This window comes from Barbatula barbatula (genome assembly GCF_947034865.1).
Source record: "Barbatula barbatula genome assembly, chromosome: 18".
Lineage (NCBI taxonomy): Eukaryota > Metazoa > Chordata > Actinopteri > Cypriniformes > Nemacheilidae > Barbatula > Barbatula barbatula.
This window is the reverse complement of record NC_136781.1, coordinates 13,813,395-13,829,271: the sequence shown is the minus strand read 5'-3', so window position 1 is coordinate 13,829,271 and position 15,877 is coordinate 13,813,395. Positions and strand designations below refer to the sequence as shown.

Genomic DNA, 15,877 nt, shown 5'->3' with positions numbered 1-15,877 from the left:
AATTTGTCTGTCAAGTATTCACGGAAGAGATGGGTTTCAAGTAGTTTTTTGAAGCTTGTGAGAGATGTGATTGACCGGACCGAGTTAGGAAGAATGTTCCACCAGGAAGGAGCCATCTACCTCATGAACAGTTAAATGTTTGGCAACTAAGCCTTTTCTGATTATCCAAAACAACTAAAACGTTGCCTTTTTACTGAGACTTTGTTTAATTTGTTCAGTTTGTTTCTTGGGAATAAAACAAGCTTGAGTACAGAAATGCTTACACTTAAATGAATCAAACGAGTCAAACATTTAGCATGTGTGTACGCACCTTTATTGTTTTTGGAATTTCAAAAATTCTTGCACTGCTACACAGGATGCTATATTCCTGTCACAGCAACAATACCCACACAGCTTCATTGCATCTCTGTCCAAGATCGAATGGCTTTGGTTTCCAATTATGATATTGAATTCACGTGACATTCATTTCATAACTTAAGGCACTCATTTCACACACAAAAAAGCATAACAAGATCAATCCAAACTTTTAACATATTCTTTTGACCGCATCCAACCCCTTTAAAAACACCCTTAACACAAGCCTTAATTTACAGCAAAAATATATAATAATTACATGTTTGCTTATTTACAGAGTACAAATAGTTTTAAACTCTTACACCTTAAAGATATAAACACAGTCAGCAATACAAAACTACACTTCCTTTCAGTGCCTACCAAACTAATATATAAAAGCAATGCTTGTGAAAATGTCATTGAATACATAAAAATGAATGTTGCTTGTTAAATATCTGCCTGAAATCTTAATTTGGGAGGATAATCCACCTGTTGTGAAACACTGCTCAACAAGAATAAAGTGATACACTTTACAAACAAACCTCCTTTGTCCGTGTTTTTGGTATTGAAACAATGCTTAACGTGTCTCAAGTGTTCAATTGTAACACGCAAAATACTCAACATGCCTTTTCTTTGGTGAAACAGAACAGATGCTGAACAGACCGAGTATCCACGGTTGTCAGAGTCCAGCGGATGGCTGAGGTAGCTCATGTCTGTGAATGACCGCCAATAGGTTTGCAATTCAATAAATATTTCTCTTTAAAAACAAGCTTGAAACACTGTATACTTTTTACAGTCAGATTTGAAGAATTACTATATAAAAATACGAATCTAAAGAAAGGGATTGGCTGTTTAACAAAACAATACTGGTATAAAATCAGTGTTTGCCATTGTCAGTCTCATGTGTCAAACCACGATTAATGAAAACGCAGCGAGGATGTCGTAAATGGCAGAATTTGGCAAAGTAACACATCTTATGTTTATGCTCTTTTTGAAATGTGACAAGTCCTGACAGTCTTGTGAAACTCCAGCATGAAATCAAGTTTACTGAGAGACGTAACAATTGCCGTGTCCGTTGGCTAAAGACTGGTTCATAGCTTTTCCTCCTGCTTTCTGCTGTGAAAGCTGTTTGCGAAGGTAGAATAAGTATCCTGGCAACAGGAAACCAGCAAAGGAGAAGATCAGAAGCCCCAAATTGATCTGATGGGATTGAAAAGAAAGAAATGTACGATGTTTGAGAAACATTCTCTCTTTTTCTCAATTTTATGAGCTCCCTTCCTGCTTTCAGGCGCAGTGTTAAGGGTTCCATTTTGTACCTCTACAAATATACAAAACCATGAAATGTTTTTTTTTTTGGGTACATACATGTATCCTAAAGACCCTTTGTTTAAAGGTACAGTTAAAGGTAAATGTTTTGATGGATCTGTTGACAGAAATGCAATATAATATACATAACTATGTCCTCAGAGGTGTATAAAGATCTCGCGTAATGAAGTGCTATGTTTTTACTACCTTAGAATGAGCTTTTTCTATCTACATACACAGCAAATTTGTCTGATTGTCCAAGAAATATTAATGATTTGTCTATTTCTTTACTATTTTCGTACTATTTTAAAACATTGTGCGCTACATTGACTTAACAACCGTCACAAATTATTCTGGTTATTTTATCTTTTGTAAACTGTCATTTGCAATTTAAATAATTATAATGATCATGACTATCAATCAGTACCATAACAGAAAACTCTTGAGCATGCAAACTAAAAACTTTTCAAAGCTTTGTGTTTTTTTGCGTGTTGATCTCCAAATGATGCAGGTGAGCAATAATAGCGGTTATTGGAAATAATTGAGGTTAGGTCAAATAACCACAATCAGGCGATTATTAATTAATTGTTACATTCGTGCCAATGCATTCTGGGACTACCTTCCTTGCAAAGCAACATGGGATAGCTTGTTTAAGCCAATTTGAAAAAAAGGTTGCTGGCAAAATTGTGGAGACGCCTTTATATTGCAAGTTTGTTTAACTTCAAACATGGCATATTGCAGTAGGAAACCGAGTAGACACACGACAAGTGTTTTATGATAAGAACCGTGTGTCTTTCTTACCCAGTAAGCGTCTCCATTTAGATGTCCCACCATAACCATGAAGAGGGGCTGCTGCAGAAGAGCCAAAATAGCACTGATCATAGACTGCAGACCAGTCAGAGTACCAAAATGATTAGACGGGTACCTGTGACAAAGAGAGTGGTCATTTAAAGCTTTCGAACGATAAAAGGTTTCTTTGTTTGGTGGTTGTAATGAAGCCTTAAGGCACAATTTAAATAATAAATGAATCTGTATTAATACATGTCACTGGGTTTGAATTTACCACATTCTCTAAAACATGATGAGTTAATTGTCTAGCAAACAACATAAGCCTGATCTTGGGAGGTAGTTGTGTATTCTTACGATCTGATATTATAAAAGCAAGGGTAAGTCTATACTTGTCAACAAGTTTAAAAAAGAATCACATTTATGTGGATACTTACACAGCTGCATACAGGCCTCCGCAACAGGAGTGAATGAAACCTCGTACCATAGTATGCAAAATAAATGTCAGAATCTGAAAAAAGAGAGAGTAGCTCACAAGTTAACATGATCAGATTGACAGCAGAAAAGATGTACTCTTTTCTCTTCATAAGTTTAAATACATACAACATGAAGAGACTATGAAATTCATTTGTCACACCTGTAGAGGTAGGTTGTCAATAAGCGAGAGGATTCCGAATAAAACGAGCAGCAGATTCGTGAAGGTAAAGGCTCTCATGGCATTGGTGAGTTTTTGGATCTTTCTGTCACGCTTGGGTACGGTTCTGCTAGACGACAAAAGGTGTTTGTATGAGAGACCTTTTTCTTTGCGTTATCATACAATGTCACAGTCCAAAGGACACAATTGAAGTTTCTTACTCATTGCCTGAATCCACTGTATTCTGATCCACCTCACACTCCTTCATCTTCCAATCCATGATGTAGCCAATCAGAGGGCAGGTGACCAGACACAAGAGCTGCAGCGTGCCGAAGATGGACGAGTAATAACTCACTGCAAGTTGAAGACAGGACACTTATTTCACTCGGCTCACTTTCACAAGCCATCAGACTTCTTAAGTGAAGATTCTTACCTTTCTGCTCTGCCTGATGCTCTAGTTCTTTTGAGGCTAAACAAGACAAGAACAGCTATTAAAAACAGATGTCAGACCTACAGCGGTTCAGACTACACATGGTGAGAAGCATCACATGCGAGTGTGACTTGACTTACGGTGATTTACTCCGTGGGTGACCAGGAACTCCAGCATCTTGTTCATGGCTCCCATAAAGAAGATGATTCTCAGCTGAGTCATGCCCATGGTGATCAGACTCCACAGGAAGATGGGAGAGAACACGGAGCGACGGAACGATACGGAGACTGAGGAAAAAACATGACAGTGGTTTGTGACATTATAGTCACCTTCTGAAAGTCTTTGCATCATTCACTACAGTCAGGGGACAGACAGTACAGTCCATTCAATGTATCCTACTGTGAGAGAGCTGCAATGCCATGTCTAACCTTTAAAACAGTATTAAATAAAGAAATAAAGTTTTTTAGCAATTTGAAGTTGGGTGAAGACATACAATACTGTTTAAAGGTTTAGGGCTCACTTTTTCTCTACTACTCGAAATGTAGGAAAAAATACAAACGTTAAATCTTTTCGCGAATTGTGTTGTAACTAAATTAAAACCAATGCCGAAATCAATAAGGTCTTTTATATTTTAGCATCTTCAGTGTAGTCAACCTTTATCTATAATGAGCAGAAATGTACTTTGTATCAATTCTTGTATCACCCAACTGTGTTGAAGGAGTTCCACCTCTTCTGAACAGCTTTTTTCTTACTATTTGGTCATCCATTAAAAACAATATTTAAATAAAATGGGTTTCTAATTACAGATGAGTATTTATATATGTTTCATTTTTGTGTACAAATGTAAAGCTGTATTTTCTTGTAGAGGAATGTTGTGATATTTGTGTATGAATGCAATAATGTGTCTCACTCTGAGTCTCTTGAGCAACCGCAGACATTTTCTCAGTGGAGCCCTTCAGTTCTGCAGAAGCTCCTTCAGCTGGAGTCAGTCTGTCGTTTTCAGCTGAACGCATCTTCCTAAAAGGGTTTTGGACAGTTGATCAAAAATGTTTACTACAACATCCACTTTAGAGATTAACATGAAGATCGCTAGATTTCATTGTAATGTTCAAAGAATGTTTTAGAGCATTGTTTCTCAACCGGGGGTTCGCGGACCCCCAGTGGTCCGTGGCCTTATTGCAGGGGGGTCCATGGAACGCCGTAAAAAATGTTTTGAGTTATTATTGCACACAGGGTTTGAAATAAACACCAACCAGACGCAGATAAAAATCAACCGAGTCGGCTATTGCTATTGACTGGTCACTTGCGGTCATACATTGTTCACTCACTTTGCAGGGAAGGTTCATGTAAACCAACTCATTGCCATTTCTGACTCAAACATTCCCGTCATGGGGCGTAATATATCGCGGTCGGCAGCACCATGAGAGAATCGACTGCTCTGTTTTCTGTTGATTTGCTCTTGCAGTACTTTGATGTCATATGCCAGGTAGTTCTGCGCACCGCTGCATAAAGTCGAACAAGCCTATTTTCATTGAAGCACCAGGTGTTACCATATTCATGAGGTTAAGCTCTTAGCAATACACGGATCGATCAGAACTCCTTCACTCGTTCAGAGGCCTTCTAGTGTGTGAAAGTGTGCATCCTTGTAAGATAACTCGTATGTTTCTGACACCTGACACTGGACCGATGGGCCTCTATCGGAGCGGAGGTAAGGAATGCGTCAGGTCAGGTGCACGTCAGAGCGAGTGGGGCGACTTACAGGTATCGCACACCAGAGTTCAAATTCCACTCCTGATAGAAGTTTCACACTTTTTTTTATTTGAACAATGGATAGCTTTACCATATCACGTTGGTAAATCTGTCATTGTTTTCTTGTTTTTAATCATTTCCACACATATTAAACATTACTTATAACGGTAAATGTAATTAAATGTTTTGGCGACGTAATTGTGATTATTGTATCATTTTAATGCAACTGAAAACCATTAAATGGTCACGTGTACTTCTAAAGTTAGGCTTACTAAATGGACTTAACAAATATATAATGTTTTACTTTATTAAATTACTTTTTATTTTCCAAATTTAGTGGAAATATGTTGTTGTGGTTGAGGAAAGAAAATAGGATGAGGTGTGAGTGCGGCGCGGGTTGGGGTCCATTAGGATGGTTTGATATATGATGGGTCCAGGTTGAGAACCACTGTTTTAGAGCAATCTTTGACATTTACAGTATATAATTGAAGTCTCCGGTAGAACGCAGAATGAAAAAGATTGAAAGAAAGATCGTACTAACATTTCTATTTCTTCAGGAGTAGCAAACCCCTCTTTTGGCCAGTTCAGGAAACAGTTGAGGAAGACCAGACCCGCTAGCCCTGCCCACATCCACATGATCACAGAAAACGACACCTCAGCATCATATATCAGCTGCGGAAAGACAGTGGCACAAAGACGACATGTAAAATTGATGAGCATTTCACAAACAAAACAAGCCTAAAATACATGAAACAAGCACAGACAATGAACAACTTTCATGAAACCATGTAAATATTAAAAGTTGTGGAAAATAAAGCAGGGCTACACTTTACTCCTCAGGATTTTATTGGATACTAACGCTGTTACACGATTGTTTAGATTTACTCCTCTCACATGGTCATGTTTACTTTAATTCTGACGCACTAGCTTTGAAGTTCACATTTGGTCCTACACAGTCATAGGAGGCCATTTATGACATTCAGCAGACATTTTGTACACGTTTTGTTATTCTGTGCAAGACATTATTTTATGTTTTAATGTGTAGAGCTTTTATGTGGCACAGCACACAGGGTTTTCATAAGGAACTGAGCAGAGATAATTCTTTCATCATTTATTCACGCTCAAACCTGTATGACTTTCTTCTGCCAAACACAAAAGAAGATATTTTAATATCGGCCCCCATTGACGTCTATTATACAGACACAAGCGTCATTTCTTAAAATATAGTCTTTTGTGTTCCACAGAAAAAAACGAGCCATATACAGGTTTTGAACAACGTGAGTGTAAACAAACAACTAATTTTTATTTTTGGGTGAGCTATCCTTTTAAATCAGCCACATAAATACATCTACAGATATGAGTTCTTAACACACAATCCATGTGATCCAGTTCCCATTCAATCTGATGCAATCTTTCATCAGCGGCTATGGTTCGGAGCACGTGCTACTGGTTAAACTCGTTCAGTCTTTATTGACATACGGGAAAATACCTTGACTCCAGGGAAGGTGACGGCTGACGATGCGTACGAGCCGATCATCAGTGACAGCACGGTGGAGCTCAGACTCCCAAACATGTTTGGCAGCTATCCCAAGGGAGAGAAAAAGCATATCAATATCAATAGAAGAAACAAACTTACAACAAACAGAAACATGAACCTCAACAGAAACTGCTGGCCAGGCTGCTGTGGATGGGTGCCATGCCATGTTTTCACAACTAAATCTCTGTCATATTCTTGTCCCTCGATATGCCTCTAGAAGTTGTGAATGATTTATTTTGTACAGGAGTGAGTTTTACTATCCTGGCTAAGCACTTTGTGTGAAAAATACACTTCTGTGTCCCACTGTCCTTCAAAATGCAAACACAGAGTGATAAAACAACATGCAGGAATGTGTCACACAAAGCTCCACTTTAAAGTTTCCTTATTGATTTCTTAGACAGAAGTACACGCAGGTTTGTTTCACACATTCGTGAGGACATTTTCCACATGAGTATAACGATACCTAAACACACGTACACACCATGAAGGACATTGATTTGAATAATACGATCAGTCAGATAGCGTGATAACCGCACTTTAGTCAAACAGGAAAATGAAGTCATCCGTTTAATATCAGAACAAGATGTTATCAGCCTTATGAATTAAGCCACGAGGAAAGAAGACATTAGGTTTTGTTTTTCTCAGAAGGGCACAACACACTCAAATGTCTACCTGAGGGGCTCTAGCACAGGAATGTGTATTTGCACGAGAGAAAGCGTGTGTGTGTTTGTGTCTGTGGGGTATCTGAGGGCAGCTGATATAGTCATTCTTTCCCCCCAGGTGATGATATCACCGAACCCAACGGAAGGTCACGCTCTGTTGTTTCTAAAATGTGTGCCCTTGTCCGTCTTATCCAGAGGTTGATGGGAAGGCGTCGGAGAAGGCGTGTGGCCAGTTTAGAGTTCTGATTGGCTCATGCCGTAAAGACTAGTTTCTCAGCAGGTCATGCGCAAGGACCCTCTGACTGGCCAAGGCGCATATAAATAAACAGAAGCACACGCGCACCTGTCGTGACGAAATAAAACTTAAAAGGCCGCGTGACAGCTGTGCGACAGAAGCAGCAGGTATCTGAGACCCTGCGTGAGCTCTGTTTTACTACAATCTCCTTTGTTTAGTTTTTCTTACCGTGAGAGATGTGAAGGTCAGACAGATTCCCCCGAAGCCGTTGAGTGACAGAGCCAGAAAAATGAACGCTGAGAGGACTAGAAGAATACAGAAGGCATCGTTACAACATTGAATACGTGCTTTAAACCATTTAAAGATGCCAAAACCTTGAAGACGGCCTTCGTGATGTATCATATTTTAGGTCTCTGTGTTATCACTGCACGTTGCAATATACAACAAAAAAGGAATTACTATAAATGCTACATTTACAAATGGACTTTATTAAATATCCTCCAAAGCAAAACAGAAAAGAAAAACGTAACTAATAAACGATAAAAACTGAACTATATACTATCTCTTGTAGTCAACTGTTATTCACGAGAAACAATCATCACTGTGTTTAGGGATGGAATAGGGTTGAGTAAATCACGAATTTACAAAAAAAATTTACACTGTATAGACCAGGGGTCGGCAACCTTTGCGACCAAAGGAGCTATTATGGTCCCACCAAATAATTCATGTCTGGAGATATATTATGTAAAAACCAACTTTTCTTCTGGATGAAGTTAATCGTTTGACAGCCCTAGCTTCTACATCTATGTTTTTTGGTGAGAGATGTGTTTAATAATAAAAACTCCAACAAAATGTTGACAAAGAAGACAAGTGTTTACCTTCGGGTTTATAGGACGACAAAGACATCATAGCACAAGACACGGCAAAACACGCACTGTCAAAGGAAAAAAAAGGAATGACTAAACAAAAGAAAGATTACAAAAAGATACACGTAATGAAACACACATTAGAAACATTGCAATGAATTGTAAAATGAAATACTTATTTTTTTGTGTTTTATTTAGTGTTGGTTTTATCATTTATCATTATATTTATGTATACGAGTGTATGTATATATATGTATGAATCACCTGCCACAGAGACGCAGTGGCCTGGGCCCAAAGCGGTCCATGAGAATGCCCAGTGGCAATGTGGCAGCACTGAGCAAAAAGGAGCCAATGGTGAAGCCCAGGTTCAACATCTCCTCCTGATCCACACAGGTTGGCCACTCCTCCTTCTGTACGCTACCGTTTACAATCTCCGTCTTATTCTCCTCTAGAGGGAGAAAGAAAGCAAGACAGAGACTTTATTAAGTTTTAAAGCTCTTCCAGCAGCTTAGGTTTCCCAGCGTATCTGGTTCACTTTCCATTTGCTTCAGTAAGTGCACACACGTTCCATGAAGTAATCAGAATTTTGTGTTTGTTTTAGATGATCTGCTTGGCTGAATTATTTCTGCTTGCTTGAAAGGTTTGTATGCGAGCACGTGTGTGTAAATAATAACCTGTGCACAGGTGATGGTAAAAGCCTTCTTGTTTGAGCATGATGAGCAGAGATCCCCAGCCCAACAGCACCGCTGAACAAAACAAGTTTTCCAGCACTGCTGTGGATGCCATCCACCAGCGCCTCCTGAACGCCTGCTCGACCGAGGGAGCCATCCCCCTGTCAAACAGAGAAAAAGCCTTTTAATGACACCCGGAAAAAAAAAAACCACAATGTACATGAGAAACTTTGCAGGTTTGCACGTGGAGTGGTTTCCTCAGTCAGTTTATAGGGTTGTGGTTGGTTACCAGGACACCACAATGCAGATCATGTTATCAAGAAATAACAATTATACTTGTAGCAAACACTAACAATGACCAACATTAAAACTTTATATCATGTATATAACACAACTGATCTTCCAACAAGAATTACAGAAGAGAGTTTTATTGGGGTTCTATTATTTAGTATTTTGAGACATACCTCCATAAACACAAAGAAAGGCCAGTGCTGGTTTAATTTAGGGCCAAATAATTTAGCATTTTACTTTAATTTAGTTGCAACTAATCGAAAGCAAAATAAAAGTTTTTGTGTGTGTAAAAAATTGTGGGTCAAGTACGTCAACTGTGTAGCACAACCAGATAAACCTCAAGCCTCAAGTCTGAGGTTGTTGGTGTGGTCTACAGTTTTATTTTATTTTCACCTTCTCTTCCTAACCTATTTGTTTCTCATGTACGTTCTATATCTTCTGGTGTTTGCTATGGTTGCTCGGTGCTGCTATAGCTTCAGACAGGGCTTGAGTATCTGACTGGGTGGTGCAGCTTGTTAATGCCCATACCTTGCGATATCGAGGTTTCGAATCCCATGAGAACTTTGTAATTTTCGCGTTTATATGTTAAGACTACGTTTTTCCCCACGTATGTTGTATTTATGTCATTTGGTCTGCTCTGTGCTTGCTTTAATTCGTTGGCTTGGCCCAATCATTTCTGCTTGCAGCTATATTTATGTATTGTATAATTTATGTTACAAAAAAGATTTAAATATTTAACATAAATATATTTTTTGTTATATTATACATGCATGTGTGTATTCGTATATATACCTAATTATTATAGACAGTACATAAACATACTATGTAAACAAAAACTGTTTGCATACGATTAGTTGCGAACCAGCGGTGTACAGCCCTAGTTTCATTTATTTTTTTCAGTTGAAATTCATATAAATTACATCATACAAATAACACTTTTTTTATTTGTGTATTCAGATGTCTTGTCAGATAAAAGTTATTTTAGATGATAAACAATAAAAACCATAGATCAATGTGAATGTATAGACTAAATGAATATTCCAGGGTTGTCAAGCAATTAATTGCATTCAAAATAAAAGTTTGTTTACATAATATATGTGTGTACTGTACTGTATTTATAAACACCTACATGTATACATAATTAGGATTTTATTTATGCAATACAATAATTCAAATTATATGTAAATGTTCATATTTTGCTTAAATATATGCATGCGTGTATATAAATACCAAATTAAGATGCACAGAACACAGACATATATTATGCAAACGCACACTTTTTCTCTAGATGACAACGTTTGCATACTTTGCTATATTTTTCATTATGTTTAATCTTTCAACTGAGTAGCAAGCCACTTTAGATATTCTTCACACGTCAAGATTCCTAAGGGTGTGTCCAAATACGTTTTCCATGTGCTGCTATTTGCACAATTATTCTTGGTAAACAGCCCACAACACACACATACAAACTGTTGGATTGCACAATCAAATTTGAAACCTTTACTTGTCAATGTCATCCTAGTAAAACAAACCATGTGCGTGTGTGCATGTGTCAATAGAGTGAGTGTGTGTACGCTGATTTTATTGATGATAAAACCTTGACATCTCCAAATGTTCCATGTTTGTGTTTGTAAACTGGATGAACGTATGCCATGACATGACTGAAGCCGGTCATTATAACTTGATGAACCAAAGCGCTCGATGCATACGCTGAATAAATACACCAAGAGAGATGAGTGTGGGGGCTGTGACCGATTGAGTCAATACAATGGTAAAAATAGAAGGAATGGAGAGGAAACTGCTGGGTTCTCAGCAGGAAACCTGTTCAGTGTGTTGTGTTTAACACCATCAGACACAGTCCACTAGATGTCTTTGTCCTCAACAGCCCAGCTTATGGGTGGATTTCTTTTGTAACCGACACAGCCTATTAGGGCACATCCCTCAAACAATATTTTTTTATGAATGAATGAAAGCAAGTAGGTTTCCGAAATTGTTAGTTCCGTATCATTTTCAAGTAGATGAACAAGGTGCTCATAAGATTAAGAGTTTGACTTTCTGGGAACAGACATAAACTGTTTCATAGTCAAGTCAATTTGGATAAAACATTTTCCAAGCACCTGTGAATGTAAATTTATGATAATTTTTTTGTTTCAATGCGTATGCAAGGCTATGGCCTGGCCAAATGCACGTGTGTTTGTTTACAGTGTAAGTAAAGGTGATGTTGGTTGTGCGTACTATAGTGTGTATGTGAAAACATGAAGCATTTACTGTAAGCCTCTTGGCACACATGCGGGAGAGCATCATTTCACAGAGTATCCATTCACAGCTTCATTCTGTGATGTGTGCGTCACACACATTCGCTGTGTCCACAAGGATAACAATTTTCACTAGGTTCCGTAATATAGGCCTACTTGAATCGATAGAGGCGGGAAATCTTCATTCATTCTCAGTGTTCTTGAAGAAACCTAAAGGTCTTTGCACATACAGTCATTTTCTTATGCGTTTTTTGTATTTGGTGCTCATTTGTATGGTGTCTCTGAATTGTCAAAACGCTCCTCAAAGCGCTTGCTACGGATGTGAAAAATGCAAAAAACCTAACTCTTTCCGAATTTTTTTGATGGGCGAAAAATTGCGGTGGCACTCGGCAGTGTGTAAATGGGATGGACACGACGTGAGGTTGTATTTATTTTTTAACGTGCAGAACTTTCGGACTCGATGTGCAATGTCCTTGTGGCCGAACTTGAGTGCGATTGTCCCCGGCGCCCCCCCGCAGCCATGGTTTCACACTCAACTTGATTCTGTCGAAGTCTGGTGCGTTTGCGTTCGTGTTACGTTTTTCTTGTCTGACATTTGGGTTTACTGTATGCACGTTGCATGCAGACGGCTTTCCGCTGCTTGCAAACAGACTACTTTGAGGAAATAGTGGATTGTCACTGACCTGTCGCACTGATTCCACCCGCAACGCAGATATACGATGCAGGCTCCCTCTTGCTCGAATCCAAGGTCAGCACTATCATCTCTTAGACATTTCACGTCATTTACTTGCGCATATTTTTTTATTTTAAATGTAGATGCTAAAAAGACGTGAAATGTGAATTGGGCCTCACGTGTGTTTTAATCGAAGGAAATAAGTGCAGGTCACTTTACTTCTTCATCAAGTGCCCACCCGGGTCCGTGTTGCATTCATATTCGAGAGCAACCGACCTCGGACCACCTCCTTCAGGTAGTCTCGTGCTAAGTAGCCAGGTGCGCACCCGGGCTCGCTCGACAGCTTTCACATTAGCGACTTTTCATGCGAACCGTGCCCGTTCCAAACGAATCTTCAAGTTTGAAAGCCACCTAAAGGATTTGCATCAGGAATATAAGATTTGCAAGAGTAAACCATGTTGCAGACGTAAAATAATGATTAGGAAGTTAGGATTTGTATAACTAAAAGAAACCATAATGAAAGCTTTCCTCGTGCCAATCTTGCCATGCGGCACCATCTCTTGAATCGATTCGGCATTGGGATCCGCGAGTCATTCAGGGGGGGGGAATGATGACTTCCCCCTTTTAACAGTCTCATCCGCGCCCTAAAAAATGTTTTCCCCTCTTTGTTTTCTTGAAAGGACATGGGTTTGATCCCTCGCAACTTTTAAATGTGTTGTGTTCCGACGGCTCTGTGAATTGAACATTTTCTCTACCGGGCAGATGCTCGAGACCGCACCATATTGCTCGCGTATCTAAACCTATAAAACGCTCTTGCCACAAGCTAGCCCGCCTAAACGACGGAGAACAATAAAATACATCGAGTTTATTACACTTTAATGTAAAAAATACAGCGATGTTTTGTCGTTTAAGAACGGGGACCAGAATTAGCGAAACGCTAAAAATGCGCCCAACTCGTAGAACGCGTGTAAGTACAACGCCACGTGTCTTTATCAATGAATTATAATAACCAAGGTCTCCATTTACACTGGTCAAAAGATGAAGCCATCAAAGTCAAAAAGTTACGCTTATGCGTCTGCTTCTTCTCTGTTTTAGTCAAAAAAAGTAATTTAAGCAAGCGACTTACTTCCTTTTTGAACACTTTTGAAATATGAAACGTGAGCTCCAGGTTTCTTCGGATTCGTCGCGATAGGAAACCAGTAAATGACACAAGCACGAGTGATCTCCAGTTACCGCCAAAGTCAACGTGTAGTTGAAGTGAATCTGCCCTGAGTTTCAGCTCCGTGTGTCCCCCGTGCGGCAGATAAAGCTCTGAAAGGGTCTTTATGCAAACTTGATGGCAAGAGCAACTCCCACGACATATTCACATTTGACTGGATACACTCACCGTACACGCCCGTCGGCCCATTTGCGCCATTGTTCCTAAATTAGCAATTGTAATGAATCTGCTGTTACCCAATTTGACCAAAGCTTTAAAAATTAACCCCACAAGAGTCACAGTGTTCTCCAGAACACTACGGTATATTTGTATTGTTTTGCTTTTCATTCGTTTTTTGTATTGGCGTACTACATGCGTATATCATTACATGAATACTTATTGCTTTAATGTTCAACGTTAATTTAGGATCGTTTTTATTTGAAATGGTTAGTTATGGCCAAGTGCAAATGTATTGGCGCCATTATTCAAAGTTGCAGATTGTCTACGGAAAATTGGCGACATCTGGTGGCACAGCTTGGAAACGGTACACAACATACCAGCGGATGTACAATACTAGTTCGTTTACAAAACTAATCCATTACAAAACAATCACCTAGAAGCATGTTCAATTATGCAAAAGTAACATAAAGACAAAGCTTAAATATAAGTAGCATACCACACATCTCTTTTTTGCACTGCAATAAAGAAGAATTATTGTTATTACACTACAATCATTTCCATGTTGAGTATTGTTAGATGAGGTCACGAATACGTGTTTTTCTGTGTCTTTGGTGTGTTATAAGTTGCTCATGCATGTATAAGACACGTATAATTAAAGTGTCGGAACAAAAGATGCATTGTCTCTAAAAGCGAATGCTCACCCGGACCTGCCTGAAACGCCTAGTGTAACCACGCCCCCACCAATCTACGTCAGTTCGTGGTTTGATTTGACTAAGACCGCCCAAATGTATACGCAAGTAAGATGAACCAATCAGTACAACTGCTTTGGAACCTGATGTTCCAAATATGGTAAGAGGCGTTACATTTCCTTCACACGCTTCAACCAATCACTACGCACCAATATATTTTTATATAATCCAAGGTGCCACAGGAGACTGCACAACAACATATTCGCATACAATACCAGACAAAGAACTGAACTAAGGAGAGAACTTAAATAAAACATATAATGAGGGGTAGACAGGTGATGGGAATTCACAATAGCTGTCCAGATGATTGGGATCTGGTGAGACGGGCGCAAAGGATAATGGGAAGTGTAGTCCAGAGATGAATGAAGTGGACCGTTACAATTAGTACTGTAGAGTTTCTTGAAGGTTTCTATGCTCAGTTTGTATTTTTTTACATTACTTAATGCATTAGCTAACATAAATCTTTAGCATTGATAGATTTTTCTTCATGTTAATTTCAGCATTTACTAATGCATTTTCAAATCAAGCATTGTAGCTTTTAACATACTTTAAAGCTCCATGAACTTACAGGAAGAATTGCATTGCCAACAACTAACATTTACAAGGATCAGTACATGCTGGAAAACTATTTTGCTCGTCTTAGTTATAATGCATTTACTAATAGCCTATTAACAAATACAACCTTATTGTAGTGTTACGGAAATATTAAACCAATTATTCATGATTCATCGTTCATCTTCGTCTTGAAACAACCCCAGCACAGCACAATCTTTTGGTTTTCTTCTTCATTCACACCTTTTCAACACATTTTAGGCTTAACAAAAATGGCAACACTTGAATTGGGTGTGTACGACATTTCAAATATGCAGTGCTGTAGGCCCTTCTGTACATGAGAGGGTTAAGACCAACTTGTATGGAATGAGGGATTCAGGGCTGAAACTATGAAAACCAACACATCGTGACCGATACCTTCTATTGTATACGATTTCTGTATATACGTGGTGTAATGTGTGTAAATTATATCATACATAAATACAATATTGTGTATGTGCAATAAAGCCGGTTCTGACTTGTGATATTTAAATGTTGTATTCCCAGTTTCACCCGATAATCATTTTGCCCATGAAAAAGATGTCTTTAAAACATCAACAAAAAGTAGGTGAGGAAGCAAAAAAGTACATTTTCCAAAGTTTAATTTACCAACAGAATGTGGAAGTTCAACGATGAAGAGTGCAACACTTGACATGGAAATGATGACAAAGAAGTGTCTGTTTGTCTAGAGCAGGGGTCTCCAAACTTTTTTTCAGTTTATTTTAGTGATCA

The 15,877-nt window shown here is 38.7% G+C and overlaps 1 protein-coding gene across 2 annotated transcripts; it reads right to left on the bottom strand.

Moving 5' to 3' along the window:
* Window positions 1–192: 192 nt before the first annotated feature.
* Window positions 193–13,856, bottom strand: slc43a1a (solute carrier family 43 member 1a). Of its 2 annotated transcripts, none has more exons than XM_079480401.1 (15): window positions 13,554–13,856; window positions 9,212–9,369; window positions 8,802–8,985; window positions 8,550–8,605; window positions 7,900–7,976; window positions 6,727–6,819; window positions 5,779–5,909; window positions 4,399–4,505; window positions 3,629–3,775; window positions 3,492–3,527; window positions 3,280–3,412; window positions 3,062–3,185; window positions 2,862–2,935; window positions 2,440–2,563; window positions 193–1,533 (listed from the first exon to the last, which is right to left on the bottom strand). In XM_079480401.1, the coding sequence occupies exons 2-15, from the start codon at window positions 9,363–9,365 to the stop codon at window positions 1,378–1,380; spliced, it is 1,596 nt and encodes a 531-aa protein (XP_079336527.1). In that variant the 5' UTR covers window positions 9,366–9,369; window positions 13,554–13,856; the 3' UTR covers window positions 193–1,377. The 2 variants fall into 2 exon arrangements, with proteins under 2 accessions (XP_079336527.1, XP_079336526.1); XM_079480400.1 differs by having other exon boundaries at window positions 294–1,533; window positions 3,062–3,188; window positions 13,554–13,742.
* Window positions 13,857–15,877: the final 2,021 nt, after the last annotated feature.

Coding starts and splice junctions, on each gene's coding strand:
- slc43a1a (XM_079480400.1), bottom strand. CDS start 9,365: ATGGCTCCCTCGGTCGAGCAGGCGTTCAGGAGGCGCTGGTGGATGGCA. Junction 3,413..3,491: donor GCATCAGGCAGAGCAGAAAG/GTAAGAATCTTC, acceptor TTCAACTTGCAG/TGAGTTATTACTCGTCCATC. Junction 3,189..3,279: donor ACAGTGGATTCAGGCAATGA/GTAAGAAACTTC, acceptor TTTGTCGTCTAG/CAGAACCGTACCCAAGCGTG.